General features: G+C 39.2%; 2 protein-coding genes across 2 annotated transcripts in view; both read right to left on the bottom strand.

Moving 5' to 3' along the window:
- Positions 1 to 15,424, bottom strand: part of cers5 (ceramide synthase 5) — a 23,066-nt gene extending 7,642 nt beyond the window's left edge. Inside the window, exons 1-7 of the mRNA XM_005729832.1 lie at positions 15,079 to 15,424; positions 5,549 to 5,654; positions 4,204 to 4,334; positions 3,803 to 3,860; positions 3,608 to 3,658; positions 1,999 to 2,091; positions 144 to 161 (exon numbers count right to left, since the gene is read on the bottom strand). Coding sequence (XP_005729889.1) covers positions 144 to 161; positions 1,999 to 2,091; positions 3,608 to 3,658; positions 3,803 to 3,860; positions 4,204 to 4,334; positions 5,549 to 5,654; positions 15,079 to 15,251 — 630 coding nt within the window. The 5' untranslated portion in view covers positions 15,252 to 15,424. The remainder of the gene's footprint in view (positions 1 to 143; positions 162 to 1,998; positions 2,092 to 3,607; positions 3,659 to 3,802; positions 3,861 to 4,203; positions 4,335 to 5,548; positions 5,655 to 15,078) is intronic.
- A 2,056-nt stretch (positions 15,425 to 17,480) lies between these two features.
- The window catches only part of LOC102192578 (glycerol-3-phosphate dehydrogenase [NAD(+)], cytoplasmic), a 4,129-nt gene continuing 2,598 nt past the window's right edge, over positions 17,481 to 19,011 (bottom strand). The window contains exons 6-8 of the mRNA XM_005729833.1: positions 18,612 to 18,848; positions 18,415 to 18,521; positions 17,481 to 18,054 (exon numbers count right to left, since the gene is read on the bottom strand). Coding sequence (XP_005729890.1) covers positions 17,958 to 18,054; positions 18,415 to 18,521; positions 18,612 to 18,848 — 441 coding nt within the window. The 3' untranslated portion in view covers positions 17,481 to 17,957. The remainder of the gene's footprint in view (positions 18,055 to 18,414; positions 18,522 to 18,611; positions 18,849 to 19,011) is intronic.

The raw sequence follows: 19,011 nt of genomic DNA on the forward strand, positions 1-19,011 counted from the left end.
TACTAGAATAGTTCTGCACAATTATTGCCTCAAAATATTTCTTGTTCTTTGCATAGCAGGTTAGCCAGGCTGAGATGACCATATTAAAGTTTTCCTCTCCCACAGACACAAAAATCTAGAGAGAAGAAAGTCAAAATAAACACTAAAAGCAACCCAAAAACCTCAGTCATAATTTATATACGATGGAAAAGAAGGGCATGCATAACATTAAGCTGCGATCGCCTATGAAAAATAAAAGCAAATAAACAACTAAATGTCACTGCGCTGACAACTAAAATGCTTCAGGATGTCTGGCAAATTAACAGAACATAAATCACTCTACTTTCAGAAAAGGCAAAAGCAGCCGTCCTGAAAAAAATGCAACTTAACGACAAATCATTTAATGCCAAAAGCAATCTCCAAGATAAACTTCATTTCAATCATAGAACCAGCAGGTAACTCTTGCAGCGGTTGGTGTCAAAGTATTTGTCTGTAAACTGAAATAGAAGTTTCCAGGCCGGAGAGAAAAAAAAAAAAAAAAAAAAAGGCTTTGATGTCCACAGTAGTTTCCCAATCAACATACTGGCAAATTCCAGGCCTGCTGGCATAATGTCGCCTGAACCGAGTAATCAGGTTTGGCATTAGTGACGGCAGATGTGTTTGGTGCAGACCAAAGACAGCTTTTAACAAGAAACCCAATACCAACTGTGATACTGAAGTGGAAATGTTACAGTTTGTGGCTGCTTTGTTTCCTGAGAAAGCAGGTAGCTTGCAGTCACTGATTTAACTTTAAATTGTGAATCACATCAAATCTCATTATATTTCAAAAAGATAATGAAATAACAAACACAACAGAAGTGGTGGTGGTCGTTGTAGGGACTGAACAATAAAACTGAGGGGTTTGAAATGTGGAAGACACACAAGAAAACCCACAAAAATGTTGCAATGTAATGTCAAAGGTGCACAATTGACTACAAAGTGTTAATACTACTTCCTGCAGGCTGGGCCTCAGAAGGCCAAAGGTAAATATAGTAAAGTGTAGTATCTGGAGCAGCTGCAAGTAAAGAGTTAAAACTCAATTAAACTGAAATGTGGCATCCAATCAGCAAGACTTGGACACACACACACGCGACTAATGCTAAAGCAGAAAACATGCATCTGACAGTCAGGTCGTCTGGGCTTTAGCAGCAGACTGCAGGGGTTGAGAGACAGATGCACTGATAGTCTGTTAAACCTCAGTTAGCATTTGTGTGTCAGATACCATTAGCATACAGTGCTAACATCTCCTGCCTATAGGACATTAAACTGTTATCTCAGATTGTTCTGACAGGCCCTAAAACCTTTAATCTGTAAAGTCCCTTTTACCTGTTTGGAAAATCCTTTAATATAGATATTCACACAATATTTTTCTTACACGAAGCAAAAATAGAGCGAAGGATGAAAAAAATCTGGCGGTGAAGCAATCACCTGAGTAGAAGCAAATATGGTTAATTAAATTAACAGGTTAGGAAATTTGGAAGCTGCTTAATTAAAACACTTGCCAGGCATTTGTTGCATAGAAAGAAAAAAAAATTAAGACATTAAAGGAAAGCGCCAACAGCTGTAACAAACAACCTCTCATACGCTGCGTTTCTGTGGAACTTCTAGCCTTCTAACAGACTTAGGCCTGCTCTAGCCTGCAATCACATGACAGTGGGCGCCCTGGTGCTGAAAATGCAAGGAATCCAGACTGAGCAGCATCGGCTTCACCCTTCCCCCTCCCAAAAAAATATAACACATGTGACTGTAAGAGTTTTTTGTTTTGGTTTTTCGGTTAATAAAGCAAAGTCAAAATTAAGGTTTAATGTTATGTGCATAGATGTGAAAAACCCCGCATCACATACACACCCATTCTCATTTTCTCTGCCTCTGCCAAATAAGGAACAAAAGACTTATTGACCAATGTTTAACAGAAAGTTGCAGCTGTGGAGTATCTGTTGCGATTTGATCTAGCAAACACGTGATCAGTGTTCCCCTCACCTTCCTTTTAATGTCGGTAAACTGGGAGAACATGAGCGACCAGTAGAAGGCCAGTTCTGTCACATAGTAGTGATAAAGACCTGGAGTCATGGCCTAAGGGAAGAGAGAGAGAGAGAGAAAGCAGGAGGAAGGTTTGAATGACTTTCACTTATTTTAAGTGCCGGTTTTAAAACTCTTCTAGAGACCGCCACGCTGTCACCACTTGTTGGAGTGTTGCAAAACATCGCAGTGCACAACGTGATCTTTGCCTAGTGAATCAGAATGATGTCATAATGTTGCAATATTGTATGAGGCTGTGCTTTCCAGTGAACCGCTTCCTGCCAGTCATAGTGCAAACCAAAATTTTTGTATTTTGTAATTATTTCTTATCTTTCTTGTTTTGAGCTTGCATATTCCACTTATTTATTCTTTTAACTTGTTCAGCTTCATTATTAATCGTTTTACTTACTGCTTCATGAAGGCTGTCTGTTAGGGGAGCATTACTTGGAAGTTCAGAAAAAGGTAACTCAATTTAATCAAAGCACTTTTGATGGGATCTGACTCAAAGTCAATATCTCAATGCAGATTTGCAACAAAGCCCGATTAGACAGGTTGCGATAACAAACTTAAACCACATTTTCTGCACATTTTTTATTTTATCATAGTAACTTTACAACAGTGTTTCGGTTATTTTTATGAGAGTTAACTAAAAATTCTTCTCATATTAAAAACTACAATTCAATGCTAGATTTAGTTTATTAAAATAAATTTGGTGGTGACTGATAAATTCTGTTACAAACATGTGTGATAAAAGTACCTGAGAAGTAAAGCATAAAAAAAGTGTCACGCATTCAATTTCTTGTATTTGATGTCGTTCAATAAAAGCCTGACGCACATATGATATGATAAAAAGTGTATGACAAATGTCCTTCACTTTTCTTAAATGACAATCAACACATCAGTGCCTGTAAAACTTGTGAGGTTCATTCAGTACATTTAAAATATTTCAGAATTTTTTAAAAATCAGGCCAGCCAACAAGAACAGAAGATTATAGTATAGCATCCTTCCTGTTAAAAGGGAGTTTTTCCTTCCCACTGTTGCCAAAGTGCTTGCTCATAGGGGATCATATGATTGTTATTCTCTGTATGTATTATTGTAGGGTCTACCTTACAATATAAAGTGCCTTGAGGCAACTGTTGTTGTGATTTGGCGCTGTATAAATAAAACTGAATTGAACTGAATTACTATTAGCTTTAATCTCAGCATAATATAGGGCTATCAACAGGAAAGCAATGTCTGTGAGCTATAAATAGTAGTCAGGCTGGTTTTTATGACACATTATTGTGTACCGAAGATCAGGAAGTGAAGTAAGAACAAACAGATACTGATAATGCTTCTGCAGTGACAGTCTGACAGGGGGAAAAAAAAGTCAACATTAGCTACTTATCTGCACATGGCTTTCTGTGCATCAGTTTATTTAGTACAGCTTTTCACAGAACACTGAGTACAGTCCAATCACCAAGAAATCAATAGTTTATTCTTCATTTGGTTGCTTCAATTTGGGAATGACTGTTATGGTTACACTGCTTGTTTAATGGACTTTAAGGAATTATTAGAGATACAACATACCTGGTAGGGGTAACCGTACCAACAATGCCGTGTATCCCACATCCAAGGGGACTAAAAATAAGTAAAGACAAAAGCACATTATTTAACCAAACATTGCCAATACTATTAAATACACCGACTTCTAACAAATATCAAATAACATTGGTAACAAAACTGTTGTCACAGTATCAAAGCTTCATTTGTGGGTGTGCTCACCTGCCACAGAAACTGGAACCCATATGTAAATATACACAAATAAAATGTAAATCTCCACCTAGAAGTAGGAGAAGAAATGGACCATTTTAACCAAAAACCACAGAACAACAAATGTAAAATAATGCTGAGAATTAGAGTGCACGGTCTCTACTCCTACTCCAGCGTAAACTGATCCTGAATCTAAATGTTAATTTAATCCAAGTCAAAACAAGAAAAAGACCTTGAAGGACCAGGCAAATAAAAAGATCTAATCAAATAACCAAATTTTAAAAACAAACAAACAAACAAATAAACTACTGGGACATACGCACACCATCACACGTCATCAACACAAAAACAAATCCACAGTTTACTTGAGCCTGCAGAGAGGTTAAAGGTGAGCACAATAGGAGTTAACCTACATGCTCTCGCAGAACTTAGTGTGTGTACTGGGTTTGTCTTGGTTCCTGCGGTGTCTGAACCAACGCTGGACCTTTCGCACCTCCCAGTCCAGCTGCTTGGACAGGCCATCCAGATGGCGAGAGTCTGGATTCTGTCATGAGAACAAAGACAAAATAAATAAACTGGAAACCCGAGGGAAATAAAATATGCTTGGTTATTTTAGAAATCCAGCCTGTGTATTATTGCTTTGTTAATAAACAACAATTTGAGGTTAAAATTTTGAGACTTCTTATCAAACTGAGATCATATAAAGTTATTAGATATTTAAAAAGTTGTCAGAAGTTGTAAGACCTAGTAGGGAAAAGTTGCTATATGATCAGGTGGAGTTTAACTGCACCCATCGACAGTTCTGCACTGTCTGCCTGTGGTGTTATTTACAGAAAGGGAAACAAAAATGCTGGAGAAATATTTCCGCTTAACTGCATCTGATGACAGACAGGTATTGTATTGGCTTTGTTGAGTGTACAATAAAATTGTCACTATTGGAATTTACATCATGATAGCATATAATTTGTGAACATATGGTATAGAAAAAAAAAAGCTGATCATTTTAACATGTTTTCCAACTACGCATGAAATAGTTACAACAGCAACAGTTTCTTTAATTCCAGGATTGGGCAATTAATTTTTCCAACAGGTTACAAGAGAAACTGCGACTATTGTGTAAGGGCCACAGCAATAAGGTTACAAAGAAATAAAAGTGATATAGATCAGAGTTACTTCTCAGCGTACCTACTAAATCGTATGTGCTTACTATAAGACCGTTTAAGTTCCAATCTCGAGTGCAAACATTCTTTCTCTTCGCATAAGCACTTACTTATATCAAAACTACGACCTTTTCTTATTTTCATTTATTTGGGTGAAAATAACCAATTAGTGATGACAAAAAAAATATGTAAGAATAAGAATAAAATTCTAACATAAGCACAGTCTAAACAGAGCTTTTAATGAATCAACACTACGGTAAATGAATAAACAGAGAAAAGCTGATGTTTATGTCAGCAGTTTCTTTGGGCAGAATACCAGTAGCAATCACATGCGAGAAAAGAGGATTTTTCTGAAGTCTTTAACACACCCCACCACACAGAAATGCCATAAAACCAGGCAAACATGACTGTATTATGTCAGCCTTTGAGTTAAATCTTAATTCGGTGGATTTTGTGTCTCGAGGCACTTTTAATATTAACACAAGTCCCGTGTTCGTCTTGATTTGACAGATAACATGAATGAACTCAGGCATAATATCAAAGAGCACTGATGCTTGTGCACCAAAATGTTTAATAGAGTGAAATAAGTCATGCAAACCTTTGTGATGGATGTAAACACTTTTTCCAGCACTGCATTGGGCTGAGCTCTTCTTCCAGCACCCTGATGAATGTGGAGACTTCGGGCACAGGGACCGGCAATAAATCTGTGACAGCGATGAGAGATGGAAAGTCACTTTCTGTTGCTAAGGCATGCACACAAGCTATTTCAGATGAGACATACATGGCCAATTCTGGCAGGATTTTTAAGTATCTCTCAATCCTTTGTCAGGCAGCATCTTTCTTCGTGGTTTAATACGGAGAAACACAGTATGTAATCTGTGAAATTTGTACATTTTCTTTTTCAAGTAAGAGTTTCAGTCTAGAGTGTCTTTGTTGTAGACAGCAAGTTTGGCAAACATACAATGCACAGCAGTCAGGCATCGATTTATTTGGGTCAGCTTGTTTTCCCCACATACAGCTTCAGGTCCACGGTAGGTTTGAATATATTCAAAAATAATTTACAAACAAATTCTCTATTTAGCCCACGCAGACTCTGGGATGGGCATTCTGAGCCTGTGTGATCCCTGCCTGCAGATCTGTTCTGCATTATGACTCAACTGGCACTTTTAGCGAGGAAAGAAACCACAAATGTCTGTCTAAATGCTAAAGACATGCTGTGGCTCAACAGGCAAGGCAAACAGTTCACAGTGTCATATGCTGAGAGCAGGTTTAAATGTATTACTGCCTGTAATCACAAACAATTTCACAGGCCACTTGTTTTTTTATGCTGGCTGATTACTGTTCTGTGCAGGCTGTAATATGCAGATTATCCATTAGAGCGTGACAGATACATGCTGTAAGGTGATACCTACCTACCTATGGTAGTATATTGGTATCAACCTACAGGTTTTATCATTTGTGCAGACATGCTCATCCTGCAAGTGTAACCAGGCCCCAGCGGCCTGTTCTACTGTGGGAATTTTGTGGGTGCAGATGGGCTAAAGACAGGTCCGGTGATAGCAAACGAGGAGTGACAGAGAGTGATATGAGTGCGGTGAGCACCTCAGCAATCCGGAAACAAAGGCACCTGTAGGCAATTGATAATCATTCCACAGGTTACGCTACAAAACCCTGAGTTTTACTTCTGTTAGAGAGACCTTGATGTCTGAACGCTCTCTTTTTTAATCATCTTGGCTCAAGTTGTAAACAGTAAATGAGTTTGGACTTTTATAACCTGAACATTTTAACTGTTGCCATCTTGGTGGAGGGGTGGCCAGTGACTGAAACTACAAACTCATCACAAAAGTGTTTCCAGAGGTGAGAAGTCCTTTTCCCCCACAGCCTTCTATAGGAATGGAAGACTTTTTGCAGTGGCCTGCATCACCCCTGTGGTCCTCACTTTATTTTTCAGATCCTGAAGCTACGTCCCTTTTTTTTTTTTTTTTTTTTAATACCGTCTATGTGGTAGACCAATCATTCATCTCTCAACCAAGCTGCGCATGATTCGGTGCTTTCCCCACAGGAAACATCCTGCATTACTTTCTTATCCTGCTCCTCCTCTCTGTAGTGAGAGCTGTGCTTACTGCACTTCCATTGTTCTGACTTGTCACACAGTATGTGGTATGGCAGGTGGACAGTGCTACACTCACCTAGTGCAACTTTAAATCAACAGCTGCACAGTCTAGTAGCCGCAAAGGTCAAATTCTGATACTTGTCCAGATTGTGCAGCAGAAACAATGGCCTTAAACTATGTGTTTAAACTGTATTACTGATGAGCTTAAATCTAGACTGCTACAAATTACAACAGAACAATCCTGTGATTTGCAAACATGGATTTTCTTCTGTAATACAGAAAAAAGGAAGCAAAAAACATTCCACTGAAGACAATGTAGCAGTGAGTGTGTTGCCACAGTCATTTCCTAAGCTGCTTCTTCTGGCCTACACGTAGTGATGTTACAAGTTTATGTAAGGAAGCTTCAGATTCAAATCTCTATGTACAAAAGCATATTCATGTATTTATTGTACGAGAGCTGTGAGTCACTTCAGCCTGTTGTTAAGGAGACAATTAACGACTACAGCCGGTGCCCTAGTGTAGCTGCACAAAAACACAAGATACAGTTCATGCCAGTGGTATTCTGTAAATCATCACAGTGTCACAAAGTCTGAAATATCATGTCCCACAAACACAACTTTAAGATACTGCGGTTTGAGGTAAACTGCTGAACTTTCCTTCAAATAAACTTAGAGTATTGAAGGAGGTTTGGAAAAAATGTAGTCAGTAAGCGATAAAAGAAAGTTTAAATATTTGTTTTGGTATAACTTTAATACTCTAGATTTATTTCACAAGACTCTGGTATTTTTTTTTCCAGGAAGCTATTGTATTACTAAACCTATAAACTGTGCACATGGAGCAAATGAGAAACATGAATAAAAGCTTAAACACGAGTCACATGCACTGATTTTCCAGAGCATCACATTTTCTGGGGAGATGGTCACTGGGGAAGTAATCACACATGATGCAGTAGTATTTAATATTACCTCCAGAAGTTCTGGACACGACTGTGTCCTCCCACTGTTACTTTGGCAATGATTGTGTTACCCTATCAATGAGATTGACATTCTTGTCTTTAAAAATAAAATAAAAATAAAACAATTAATAAATAAAAATGAAACTGAGTGAATGGGGCTCAGAAACAGGTAAACTTGACAAATTTAAGTCTGTGAAGGTTCTCAGTCATCCAGGTCATCGTAGTCAAAGAGAGAGTGGAGAGTCCCAGATCCCCACCATTTGACCTTAGAACTGAAGAAGCTTCTCGGATGAGAGGTGAAACGTCTTCAAGCAACTTAAAGAAGTCCAGACGCTTTTCTTTGCAAGCTCCTTTGACAAATTTAAGCCAATTTCCTTCTTTTAGAAAATATTTTAAAAATGGGATCTATTACTTTTTCTCATTGTCTGTCAAATATTTCAAATAGATGGACATATTAAACATGGCCAAAATTTCAAATAAAGAGGTCAGCATATGTGCAAAGCCAAAAGCTCTAAAAGCTGTCACTTAGAAAGTTTTCTTCTACTGCTGGGTCTTTATGATGTCAGTGAGAGGGGAGCATCTTAGAGAGTGGATCATCTCACAGAACTGTTGCGTTTATGGGTGGCTGCCAATCAGAAAACAGCTGGCTTAAAGATGTGGTTTAGCTGGGTCTGAATGACTGTTTTTTTTCCTAAAGAAAATGTGAGTTTGCCTGCTTTTATTTAACAAAATGTAATGTTTAAATTAATAAACTTGTGAGGTCGCCAGAAAAAGTTTTAGAGTAACTGCTTTAAAGGGAGGCAAGAAAGTTAACATGTTTTGTTTCAGACAGGATAACCTGAGGAACTGCTCTAAGATCAAGAGTAAGATATATAGGGATTATTTTGAACTTTTAATCATGCAAAGCTACCTCAAGAGAGTCTAAGAACAAAAATGTAGAGCAGGATAGTGGCATGCTAGGTAAATATAATCAGACACTTGCAATATCATTTGTTATTTATGTAAATAAAAATAACTGAGTTTATGCTGCTGTATATCACTGTTGATCGTTATGTTGCAGAGGTGTACAGACTTTCATGCATGCATACATCAATATGGGGTTAGGGTTACCCTAACCTCCTGCCCATTTGACCAATTAAGATCCAGGATTTATAATGCTTTATAATTCGATATGCACTCACGTCTTATCTTTACTCTATCCAGTATGCAAGAAGGTTTAGGTTTGATAATATAGATCCATTAAGATTAAAACATAAATCTCTGGTATACAAATAGGTTTTGTAAGTCCAAGTTTAGCAATAGCAAACCAGACTGAATTGCAGTAAAATCCTCTACATGTTTAAACTTCTATTGTGCTGGTGGTGTACAGAGTGGTGGGAAACTGCAATTCATCACAAAATAGCCTGAGTGCCTTTGTGTTGCTTTATGAGTAACGCAAAAGAGAGAAGAAAAAGTTCTCACAAATCTAAAAATCAATGTCTTTTGTCTAACATGAAACCACTCAAGCTTCTAGTCCTCCCTGTTTTTTTGTCTCCTTCCCCGTAAGAAAGACAATTACCTCTCAGTACTTTGTTCTCCTTGTGCTAAAAATCACAAGAGCAATGACAAGTATGCCGTTTCAAGGTAGCTTGGTTATATAACTTATACAACATCATACAAAAGTAGACAGTGTATTTAACCCCTCTTCATAAAGTTCAAAGAAAATAAAGACATATTTTAGAGCCACATGTGGCTCTATAATAAAAATAAAAATAGGTGGTTTTAAATGTCATTTGAGTTTCGCTTCACAAACTGAACATAATACTGAGAGTGAACTGGAGTGGCATGATGACTGTAACATACTGGTGCAAAAGAAAAAAACGAAATCCAAAGTACACCTACTTCTGCAGAGAAGTTTGATAGAGGAGTTCCATGTGGCACGATGTTGTTAAACATTACTCAAGGCAGTCCATGTTTTACAGTGCACCGTGAGCATAAAACACTTTACAAGTAAAGGCAACATGCAAGGATCAGTGTTTGGCATTTTGATCAAATAAAAGCTCAGAGGTTGCACGGTGCTGAATGCGACAAAGTGTGCAGCTCTTAACTGACGCCAGAGTTAAGTGCCTACATTAGCTCTCTTGCAATCTCTATTAAATGGCTGCACACTCAAAACGCGAGTTGACGTGTCACAGACACAAGCAACAACCACAAGGTTGTTCTGGGTGCAACTGGTCCTTAAATTTATGATAAAGGAAAGCATGAATTAACAAATATTCATTCAAGTCTGAGCCTGCAGAGCTAACATGTGTAAGCTAACCTATTTATGTTAAATGTCAAAACATGCCTGTTTCTTCTCAGAAACTGACGACCTAACCAACACAAGGCCTGTTACCAGGAGACAGGCTTGGTGTGGTCTCTGTACTGAACAGCTGTGAAGGGAAGAGCACTGATCTACGTACCACCTTGACGCTGGTAAACCTTCCAGTGCCAGAGCGGCGGCTGAAGCACAGGCTAATTATAGCAGAGTATTCGACGCAATTGTGGCCTTCATTTGAATTGATTTTACAGCATGTGTTTTGAAACACAAATGACTTAACATGGAAGCATGACTTTGGGAAGAGACAAGGTTAGATTATGTAGTCAGGACATTGAACTCTCAACAAGGAGACGAACAGAGAATATAGAATAACAGAGTTTATGAGGACACAGACCAAAGGTACCGCAGCAGATTAGGAAACCAGGTTTGGCTAATTATTATCCTATATACATCTCAGGTTGTAGTTTTGACACTGTTAACAACTCATGACATGGCCTACAATGGCTTGCACACGCAAAACTGCCTGCCTGCTCACATCTAGAAAATAAGCTCCAGTGGCAAAACGATGATTACGATCGAACAAGAATGAACTGGTCCAGAACGGGGGTGGGGGGGCTGTTACTGGGTTAGTCAGAGTGAGGCACTGCCTGGAGGCAAAAGACAAATCCTGCAAATAACGTCATGAGTGAACCTAGCTTTTCGAGGACAAAGGCATATGCTTTGAAGACAGTAACAGTAGAAGGTGAAATGTAAGATTTTGATACGTTATCTAATCGTTAGAGGATGTTATCAAATAATATTGTCTGATAAAACAGTAGGACTTATACATGCTGGAACAAGAACGAGGTTTATTACCACAGATCCTGAGGGGTTTCTGATGCTAATCTATAAAGTGTTAAAAGAAAAAACAAAACACAATTTGTAGCTTAAGTTAGATCAGTTTTAAATTCTGAGATCTGAAATTAACTATGGCACCATGCTTTGTTCTAAGAGCCACCTACACAGAGCTAAATTTGCTAAGACTTCCACCTATTATTTCCCTCTTTTGCATGGCAACAACAGCTAAGGTGATTGGGTTTATTAGTATTTTGAGCTATCCAGCGCATGCTGAAATAACAATCATAACGTAAGCCTACTGGCGTGTCGTTTTTTTGGTTGGATTAGGCTGAGTAACTCCTTGAAATGATAAAAAAAGAAAAATTGAGCTCACTCTCCAACAGTGACATAAGTGTACTGAACCTGTGTGTGAACCATGTGTGAGTGCAGTGCTGTGCATGCTACAAGCTTTATTTCCTTTAGCAGAGTAGGAACTAAAGCTGTGATGTGCTTTTTTTCCCTTCTGATTAATAAATGAATGAGACAGTCACGCAGTAAATGCTCTCTGATAACATCACCTTGCACGAGGCTGTCGGAGGACACCTTCTCATCAGAGAGGGCCTGAGTAGCAGCTTTGGCACCTGAGACAGGTGGCTCAGTGCCATGTGCTTCTTATCGAACAGCTCAGCAGCTCCCCTTCACCACCTCCAATATCTGATTGCTCCTTATTTACAGGCACTTGACTACGTCAAAATTTAACCAGCCAAAGTTGAACACTTTGTTTCGAGATGTCCCTCAAAGTGTAAAGTGTAAACTCACCCCTGAGTAGCAATAGTACTTACCTAATACTAACAGAAATAGCTCATATTATAATCGTCCGTCTGTCCTGGCTGTCCTGTTAAGAAGATTCCCTTCTTTCCTGTGTGTTTCTATATGTCATGTGCACCAGCAGAGGTCTAGTTCTTGGCGTCAGCATCTGTTTGTTGTTTGTTGTGACGCTACCTGCATTTTCCCCCCAAATAACCAATGTTTAAGTTTTTCAAGAGAAAGTTTTACCCTTAAAATAATCTCTCTGCTAGGGGTAGCAGTACTGGTTTGAGTTACAGGAACTTGCATAATATTGTGTAGCATTGATACACATTGACTATTCAAAGTTTTGGCCTACACATATCAGGGCGAAGCAGCCCCAGAGCCTGGACTCTGGTGTTCATTTTTGCAAAGGCGATGTTCAGAGGGAATTTCAGACCGTCATGCTTTTGATGTCAGGGGACAGATTTGCTTAATCTTCCCGGGGCTTAGGCCTGCTGTAAAAACACATGGATGAACTCTTAACCTTGTGGAAATTTCTTGAGAAATACAGGTCCTTTAAAATACCTAAAGACAATCATCTGAATAAAGCTTACAGAATGATACAATTAAAGTTTTGTTCAATCTTTTAAGATTATTACAGGATTTTTTTATTTTGCGCATTATCCTTTAATATACAATGCTTGTCATGTGGTTCTGTGTCACAATAGAACTGGCACTGTTCATTTATTGAGCAAATAAAAGCAGCAGCATGTGCAACAGCTGACCAAAAGAAACTAGGGATGCATGACGTAGTGCAAGGTTCTGGACAAACACATCCAGAAACAATTGCCTGCTTTCAGCGCTTCCTGTGAACACCTGATATTTTGAGGTGGTTCATTATTGGTGCAAAACCAAAAACTGCACATATATTTAAGCCGGGGTGTTTAATTTGACTTTTGCAATTCAATTACAAATTTTACTTCGAATTATAACATAATTGGGATGAAAAGATTACATTTGTGTAAAATAACAGAACAATCATGTTGAACGATTAATGTCTTTCCAAAGTAAATGTGATTATTGCTTTTATCATAATTACATACATACACTATGGAAAAAAAACAAAAAACTTCGTGGCAAATTTCTGTTGTCCAAAGAGGTTAAAACTCCAGCATATTTGAACAACTTTTTTTGTTCCATAAACCTTTGTTGTTGTTTTTTTTGTTTTTTTTTAAACAAAACATCTATATACAAGTAATGTTTTACATAAAATAGGTTAATTATAGAGGTTAGCACATGTGCCTCAGACATGAAAGTTGCCCAGTTTCTGACTGGGAGGAGACACCAATCCAGCCTCAGGGGGTCACATGCTAGTACGCCACTGGTCCCAAGCCCAGATAAATGGGAGGGTTGTGTCAGGAAGGGCATCTGGCACAAAAATCTGTGCCAAATCAAACATGCAGATCCATCTGCTATGGTGACCCCCTGGGAAATAAGGGAGCACTCGAAAGTAACCTCTAGGATTAGAGCAGAAAAAGGACAAACAAGCAGTCATACATGTTCACATACATATGCAACACCGAGGCCAAACAGCTGTTCCATATACTGTGTACAAGCACTGTGAGCTTTATCCTCTTCTCCCTGCACAGTGAAAGTAGGAGAAGCGCTGCCAGAAACATGTTATCCCACACCGACCAGATAACTGTTGTACAGTTTCTTTGTTCATTACTTCCTCAGAAATATCAAAGTACTAGATCACACCTGTGATATTTCTCCACAAGCTGACATCCTACATCTTCTACATTGAGAGAAACAGGATTTTTATTTTTTAAATGAAGAAATGAAATAACACAAGTGTTAAATAATCCTAGCTAATGAGTTTCTAAAACATGAATTTAGGGCTTTATCTGAGCTCAGCTTCATGCCATTTCACTGAAGCAATGCACTACGCACACCTCCACGACTGGTTTGTCAAGCTTGAAAAACTGATAAGCAGACAAAACCTTTCCCAACACATCGACTTCAAAACAAACCCTTCATCAAAACTTTCAATCAAACAACAAGTTGACATTTGTGAAACCGCCCTATCAGGTCAGTCCGTAGCACAGCTCAAAACAGACTGTGGTTTTCCTGTTATCACTCAGGTCTGTCAGCTATTGTGGCGGCAACTCAGATGGGAAACCAGTGACGGATTCATTTTCTTTACAAGGTCTGGAAAGGGTTTTTCAAATTTAATCTTCAACATCCCCTCTATCGCTCATTTTCCAGACAGACAGGCTAAATCACAGAAACGGTTGAAATTAAGCAACTGTGAGATCTTCTAAAGGGGTCGGTACATTTATGCACCACCTGTAACAGCCAACACCTGCCATGGAAATGCCACATGCTATCTTTTAAAAAACAATAAATAAATCACAATTAAAGCAGTAAACCTGCACTTGAGGAAGAAGATCAGATATCTCAAGACAAGAATATCTCAACTATAAAAACAAATAATGAAAACTCATTGTTGTGCAGTGACAGAGTCAAATGCCTTCAAGACATTTAGTTGTGTGGCAGGGCCTGCAGCTGGCTACTATCCAAAGGTACGAAACACTGCGTGTCCCTTCTTCAATTATGCAGAATGAACAAAAGCACAACCCAACCGTTTTACGGATGGTTCCTAATCATATACTATGTGACGAGAGGATGTGCCGGTTTGATATGAAGTAGCGGACTAGCAGTGCGATAGCTACATATTCTTCTTTACCCCCACAAGACAACTAAAAACGCACACTCTGATTACTAAACAAGCTTCACCTGAGATGTTATTTTTGACAAGGGAGTGTTCCGGCAAAATCACCATTAGTAAACTTCCCACCGTGTTAGCCTTCTTTGATCATGTTTAACCTTAAATTTGAAGTGAAAAAGGACAAGAAACTACAAAATAAAAATGCAGTTGAGACAGCAGTTTGGAGGCTGAGTCACTGACTATAACGAAATGGCTGTTTGGCGTGAGAAAAGTTGGGAACCCGTGATTTAAAGAGAGTGGTCCTCCCACTGCTAGCTTACACATCTTCCTGCTGATGGGCACAGCATCCGTTAAAATTAACTTTTGGAGATTCCCCCTCTCCCCCTTTTAAAGAAGAAATAACGCCATGAGCGCTAAATACGAACCTTTCAAAGAGTATCCTTACGACGAAAATTCCCAAAGCTAGCGGTAAGGCGGTAAACAAGTGTCCGGCTTTAGGATACTCCACCCCGGGAGCTGGGTTCTCCAGATCCGCCCAGGTTACGTTGTGAGGGAGCCAGAACCTCTCGTTCCAAAACCAGGCTGAAAGACCAGCCATATTTTCCCGCGTCCCTGTGCCCGCGCGGTTTGGAGCAAAGTATTTCTTGGCTCAAAGAAAAGATGTGTGAAACTTGTTGGATGCCTGCTCTGCCCCCCCCACCGGGCTACTTCTGTATGCCGACTGCCACACTCAACTTTACCGCAAAAGTGATAAAATTACCGCAAAACTAGCTACGCTTCCGGTGGGGGGTTTTCAAAATAAGATTCATGACTACATAACGGTATAACATTTCACGTAAGAAAGCGTTAAAAATATCGTTCACTCATTTAAATTATTTGTCACTCGTCTTTTTTTCTTTTCTTTTTTTAATTAATATTTGACTAAGTTAGAATTGTGGCCATAATAATTTTGTTACTTCCTTGTATAGCTGGGGATTGCTAACTTTATATTTTTAAAGGCAAACTATGAAGCGATCCTCACATCTGAACATTAACTGTTTTCACTTATTAAATAGAAAGACAGACAAGAATTAAGACTGTCTTTTCATTAGTGACCTTTTTAATTTTGAGAGTTAAGAGTGGAGGTATGCTCTGGAGAGAAGAAAATCAAAGTTAGTAGAAGCAAGACAGAATACATGTGAAGCTTCAAGGAGCACAGGTAGTGAAGTATATTACACTTAATACATTAATGACACATTCTATGATTTATGGTTAGGAGAAGGTGACACTGACAAAAAGATGGGAGGTAACAGAGCTGAAAATGTTCACATTTTTGTTGGGAAATTAGAAATGAGTATATCAGAGGAACAGCTATGGTTAAAAGGTTTTGCAGATAATGCTAGAGAGATTAGGCTGAGATCGTTTGGACATGTGCAGAGGACGGATAGTGAATATAATGGAGAAAATATGTTGAAGATTAAGCTGCCAGATAGGAGGTTCGTGGATTCAGTGAAGGAGGATGTGCAGAGGCTTGGTGTGACAGAAGAGACAGGAATTACGATTTTTTCCCCTCCTCTCATTAGTGACATTTTAAATTTGCTGGCATAAACCACTCACTTAATTTCAAATGCAGGTTCCTGGATTTTATCTCTAACTTGACTCATATTGCTTGCCGAGCAGAATTGAGGAAGTGAAGCAAGTCCCTCCTCCCTCGCTGAAGGGATGGGCACATGTGTGTGAACGCATGGCATTCGTATCCTTTCACTTTAATTTCTAGAGCCTGACTTTAAGACGCACAGCTGCATATCAGAGTTGTGCTCATACAACTTGTGAGGTTTAACAGCTCCTTCTCAGGAATCCCTGTTTTTGGTTATCTCAACTGGTAGCGCCTCACGGATAGTTTAGAAAAAGCCACCAGATTAAGCGATGAGTTTGTGATTGATGCGATTGCTCTCCCAAGTGGTCAGTGGGTGTAATGCAACTATAAATTCTCAAGAAACTTTATGCAACATCTTAGCCAGAAATTCATTGTAAAACCCTCGTGTCCGTTTATTAAAATAAAACAAAATTTTAAAATGACACACATTTTTGGGATTTCCACTGCAGTACAATGGTATGGTATTGTCTTGTTCTGCAGAGTATGAGGTGGCTGTAGCCCCGTCTAATTATAGATGACCATTTGCTCCTTTGGAGAGAGTTATTATTAGATATCTCACAGGCCAGTTGACTCAATAACTATGCAAGGGATTTCAGCTAGGGAGTCCAGTTTTAAAGAAGTGCCTAATGATGTAACTTTACAGTCCACTCACATAAGTGAGCGACACAGCTGAAAAACATTTAAAACCAAACACATTTCTGTGATCAAAAGGCTTGTATGGATAGGACTGTTGCTTCTGTGTGTTTAATTAGAAAACAGAAGTATGCAGATTTTCATTTCAAGGCCAGAGCAAACAGGCTGCCACTGACTAACAGGGACTGAAAATTGATGGGATATATTGGCATATGGAGATGGACATATGGCTTTGTTGCACCTCCAGGGATATTTGCGACTTAATTAAGTGGGGGAAATAACAAGGGCATTAATGACTGCACTAAATAAATTACAGAAAATTCAAGAATCTATTTGGAACAATGGAGCTATCACATATGGGGGCTGTGGCTGAAACCAGGATGTGGCCTTGGAGAAAGGTTGAGGCAGACGTGCTAGGAAATGGTAAAGGTGAAGAGTTTAGAGTGGCAGCCAGACTGAGCTCAGGTCAGATTACAGTGGGGCACTTCCTGAGTGTATGCGTGTGTCCTGCAGGCATGCACCACCACGTTCAAAAGAAAACATAAATAGGCACAAAAATAAAACAAGATCAATATTTTATTTCAAAATAGATTTTGTATTGTAAGCAGTTATATTTTAGGAAGCCCACATGATGAAACAGTGGGACAGGTTAGGTTTTTTTCCCCCCTTCAGTGCTTCACAAAACAAGGGCACTTTTACACAAGGTATTATGTAACATTTCATAACAGTCAGGTCATGGTTTGTGTGTCGTAAAGGAGAACAATTCAAATTCTCAAAACTTTTAAGACTTAAAAGATTTGTGCGGCAATCGGTAAAGACAGACATGGAAACCAAATGCATGCCTCTGTCAGTAACAACAGCAGGTCAACACATGTGGCTCAGGCAGGTGGAAGGCAAGTCTGCTCCACTTTTTCTTTTCTCTGTTTGAGACTAAAACATGAGGAGTCAGGACTACCTGTCCCCCTTTAATGTCCTTGGTGATAGTGTAATTGTAGTGTGAAAGTTTGTCCAAACTTCTATCCCGTCACCAGTCCCTCAATTGTGCTCCGGGTGGTTTTGCAAGCACTTGATGAACTCTGAGACTGGGTGGCCATTGAAGCAGATCTGATAAACGGCAGTGAAAAGAGGAAACCTGCAAGGGCAAATGGAGATTATTAAGGAAATAGTTCCACATTCACATTCTTGCCAGAGTTAGATGAAAAGACTGATATCACTCTCGTGTCTAGAGTAAATATGAAGCAGTAACTTTAAACAAACAAGCTCATTAGTGAGCTTCAGAGGTGCTGACATGTGAATTTGCTTATTTTTGGAAAGAGCCATTTATATTCATTAATCTAAAAGCTGGTGCCAGCAACTTCACTGTGTACTTGTTTGTATGGCACCACTTTCTTCTTGAGTATCCAACTCAAACATATGCCAAACAGGTAAGTATCACTCATTGCAAAAAGGTCAAATACAATACTGATAATAATAAAACACAAGAGAGACTTACTTCTCCACCATGTTTTTCTGTTTCAAGACCTGGTGGACCTCAGTTGCTGTTGCTGGGCCCTGAAGCTTCTGACCATTCAGCAGCTCGTTCTCCAACTGCTCGATAGTCTACAAGGAGAGACAACGAGCGCCACATTATTATCATTTTAATAACAAAAGAGGAAGACTGGCATGAGAGAGACACGAGCTGTTTCGTACTTTGCCCGTTTTGGCAAATGCCTCTCCAATCTTTCTGTTGCGTCCACCATAGCAGGTTGTGATGAGGTCGGCGATGCCACAGCTCTCCAGGAAGGTGGCAGGTGAGACGGGGCAGTTAGTGCAGAAAACCTTGGCAAAGGAGATCATCTCCATCAGGCCGAGACGAATCACTGCTGCCTTGGTGTTGTCTCCAAAACCCAGGCCATCACAGAAGCCTGCTCCTACTGCCACGATGTTCTGCAGTGATGATGAAGTTATATATATGAATGTGAAGAATCTTTACTGTGTAGATATAGATGGAAGTGGACTTTTTTAACAAACACTGTCTTTTCTATACAGTAAATACACAGATTCATTTAGATTTAGCTCTGCTGCTTTGGATGCATATGCACAGTGCGAT

Source organism: Pundamilia nyererei, unplaced genomic scaffold (assembly GCF_000239375.1).
Source record: "Pundamilia nyererei isolate P.nyererei 1_Seehausen unplaced genomic scaffold, PunNye1.0 scaffold00034, whole genome shotgun sequence".
Classification (NCBI taxonomy): Eukaryota; Metazoa; Chordata; class Actinopteri; order Cichliformes; family Cichlidae; genus Pundamilia; species Pundamilia nyererei.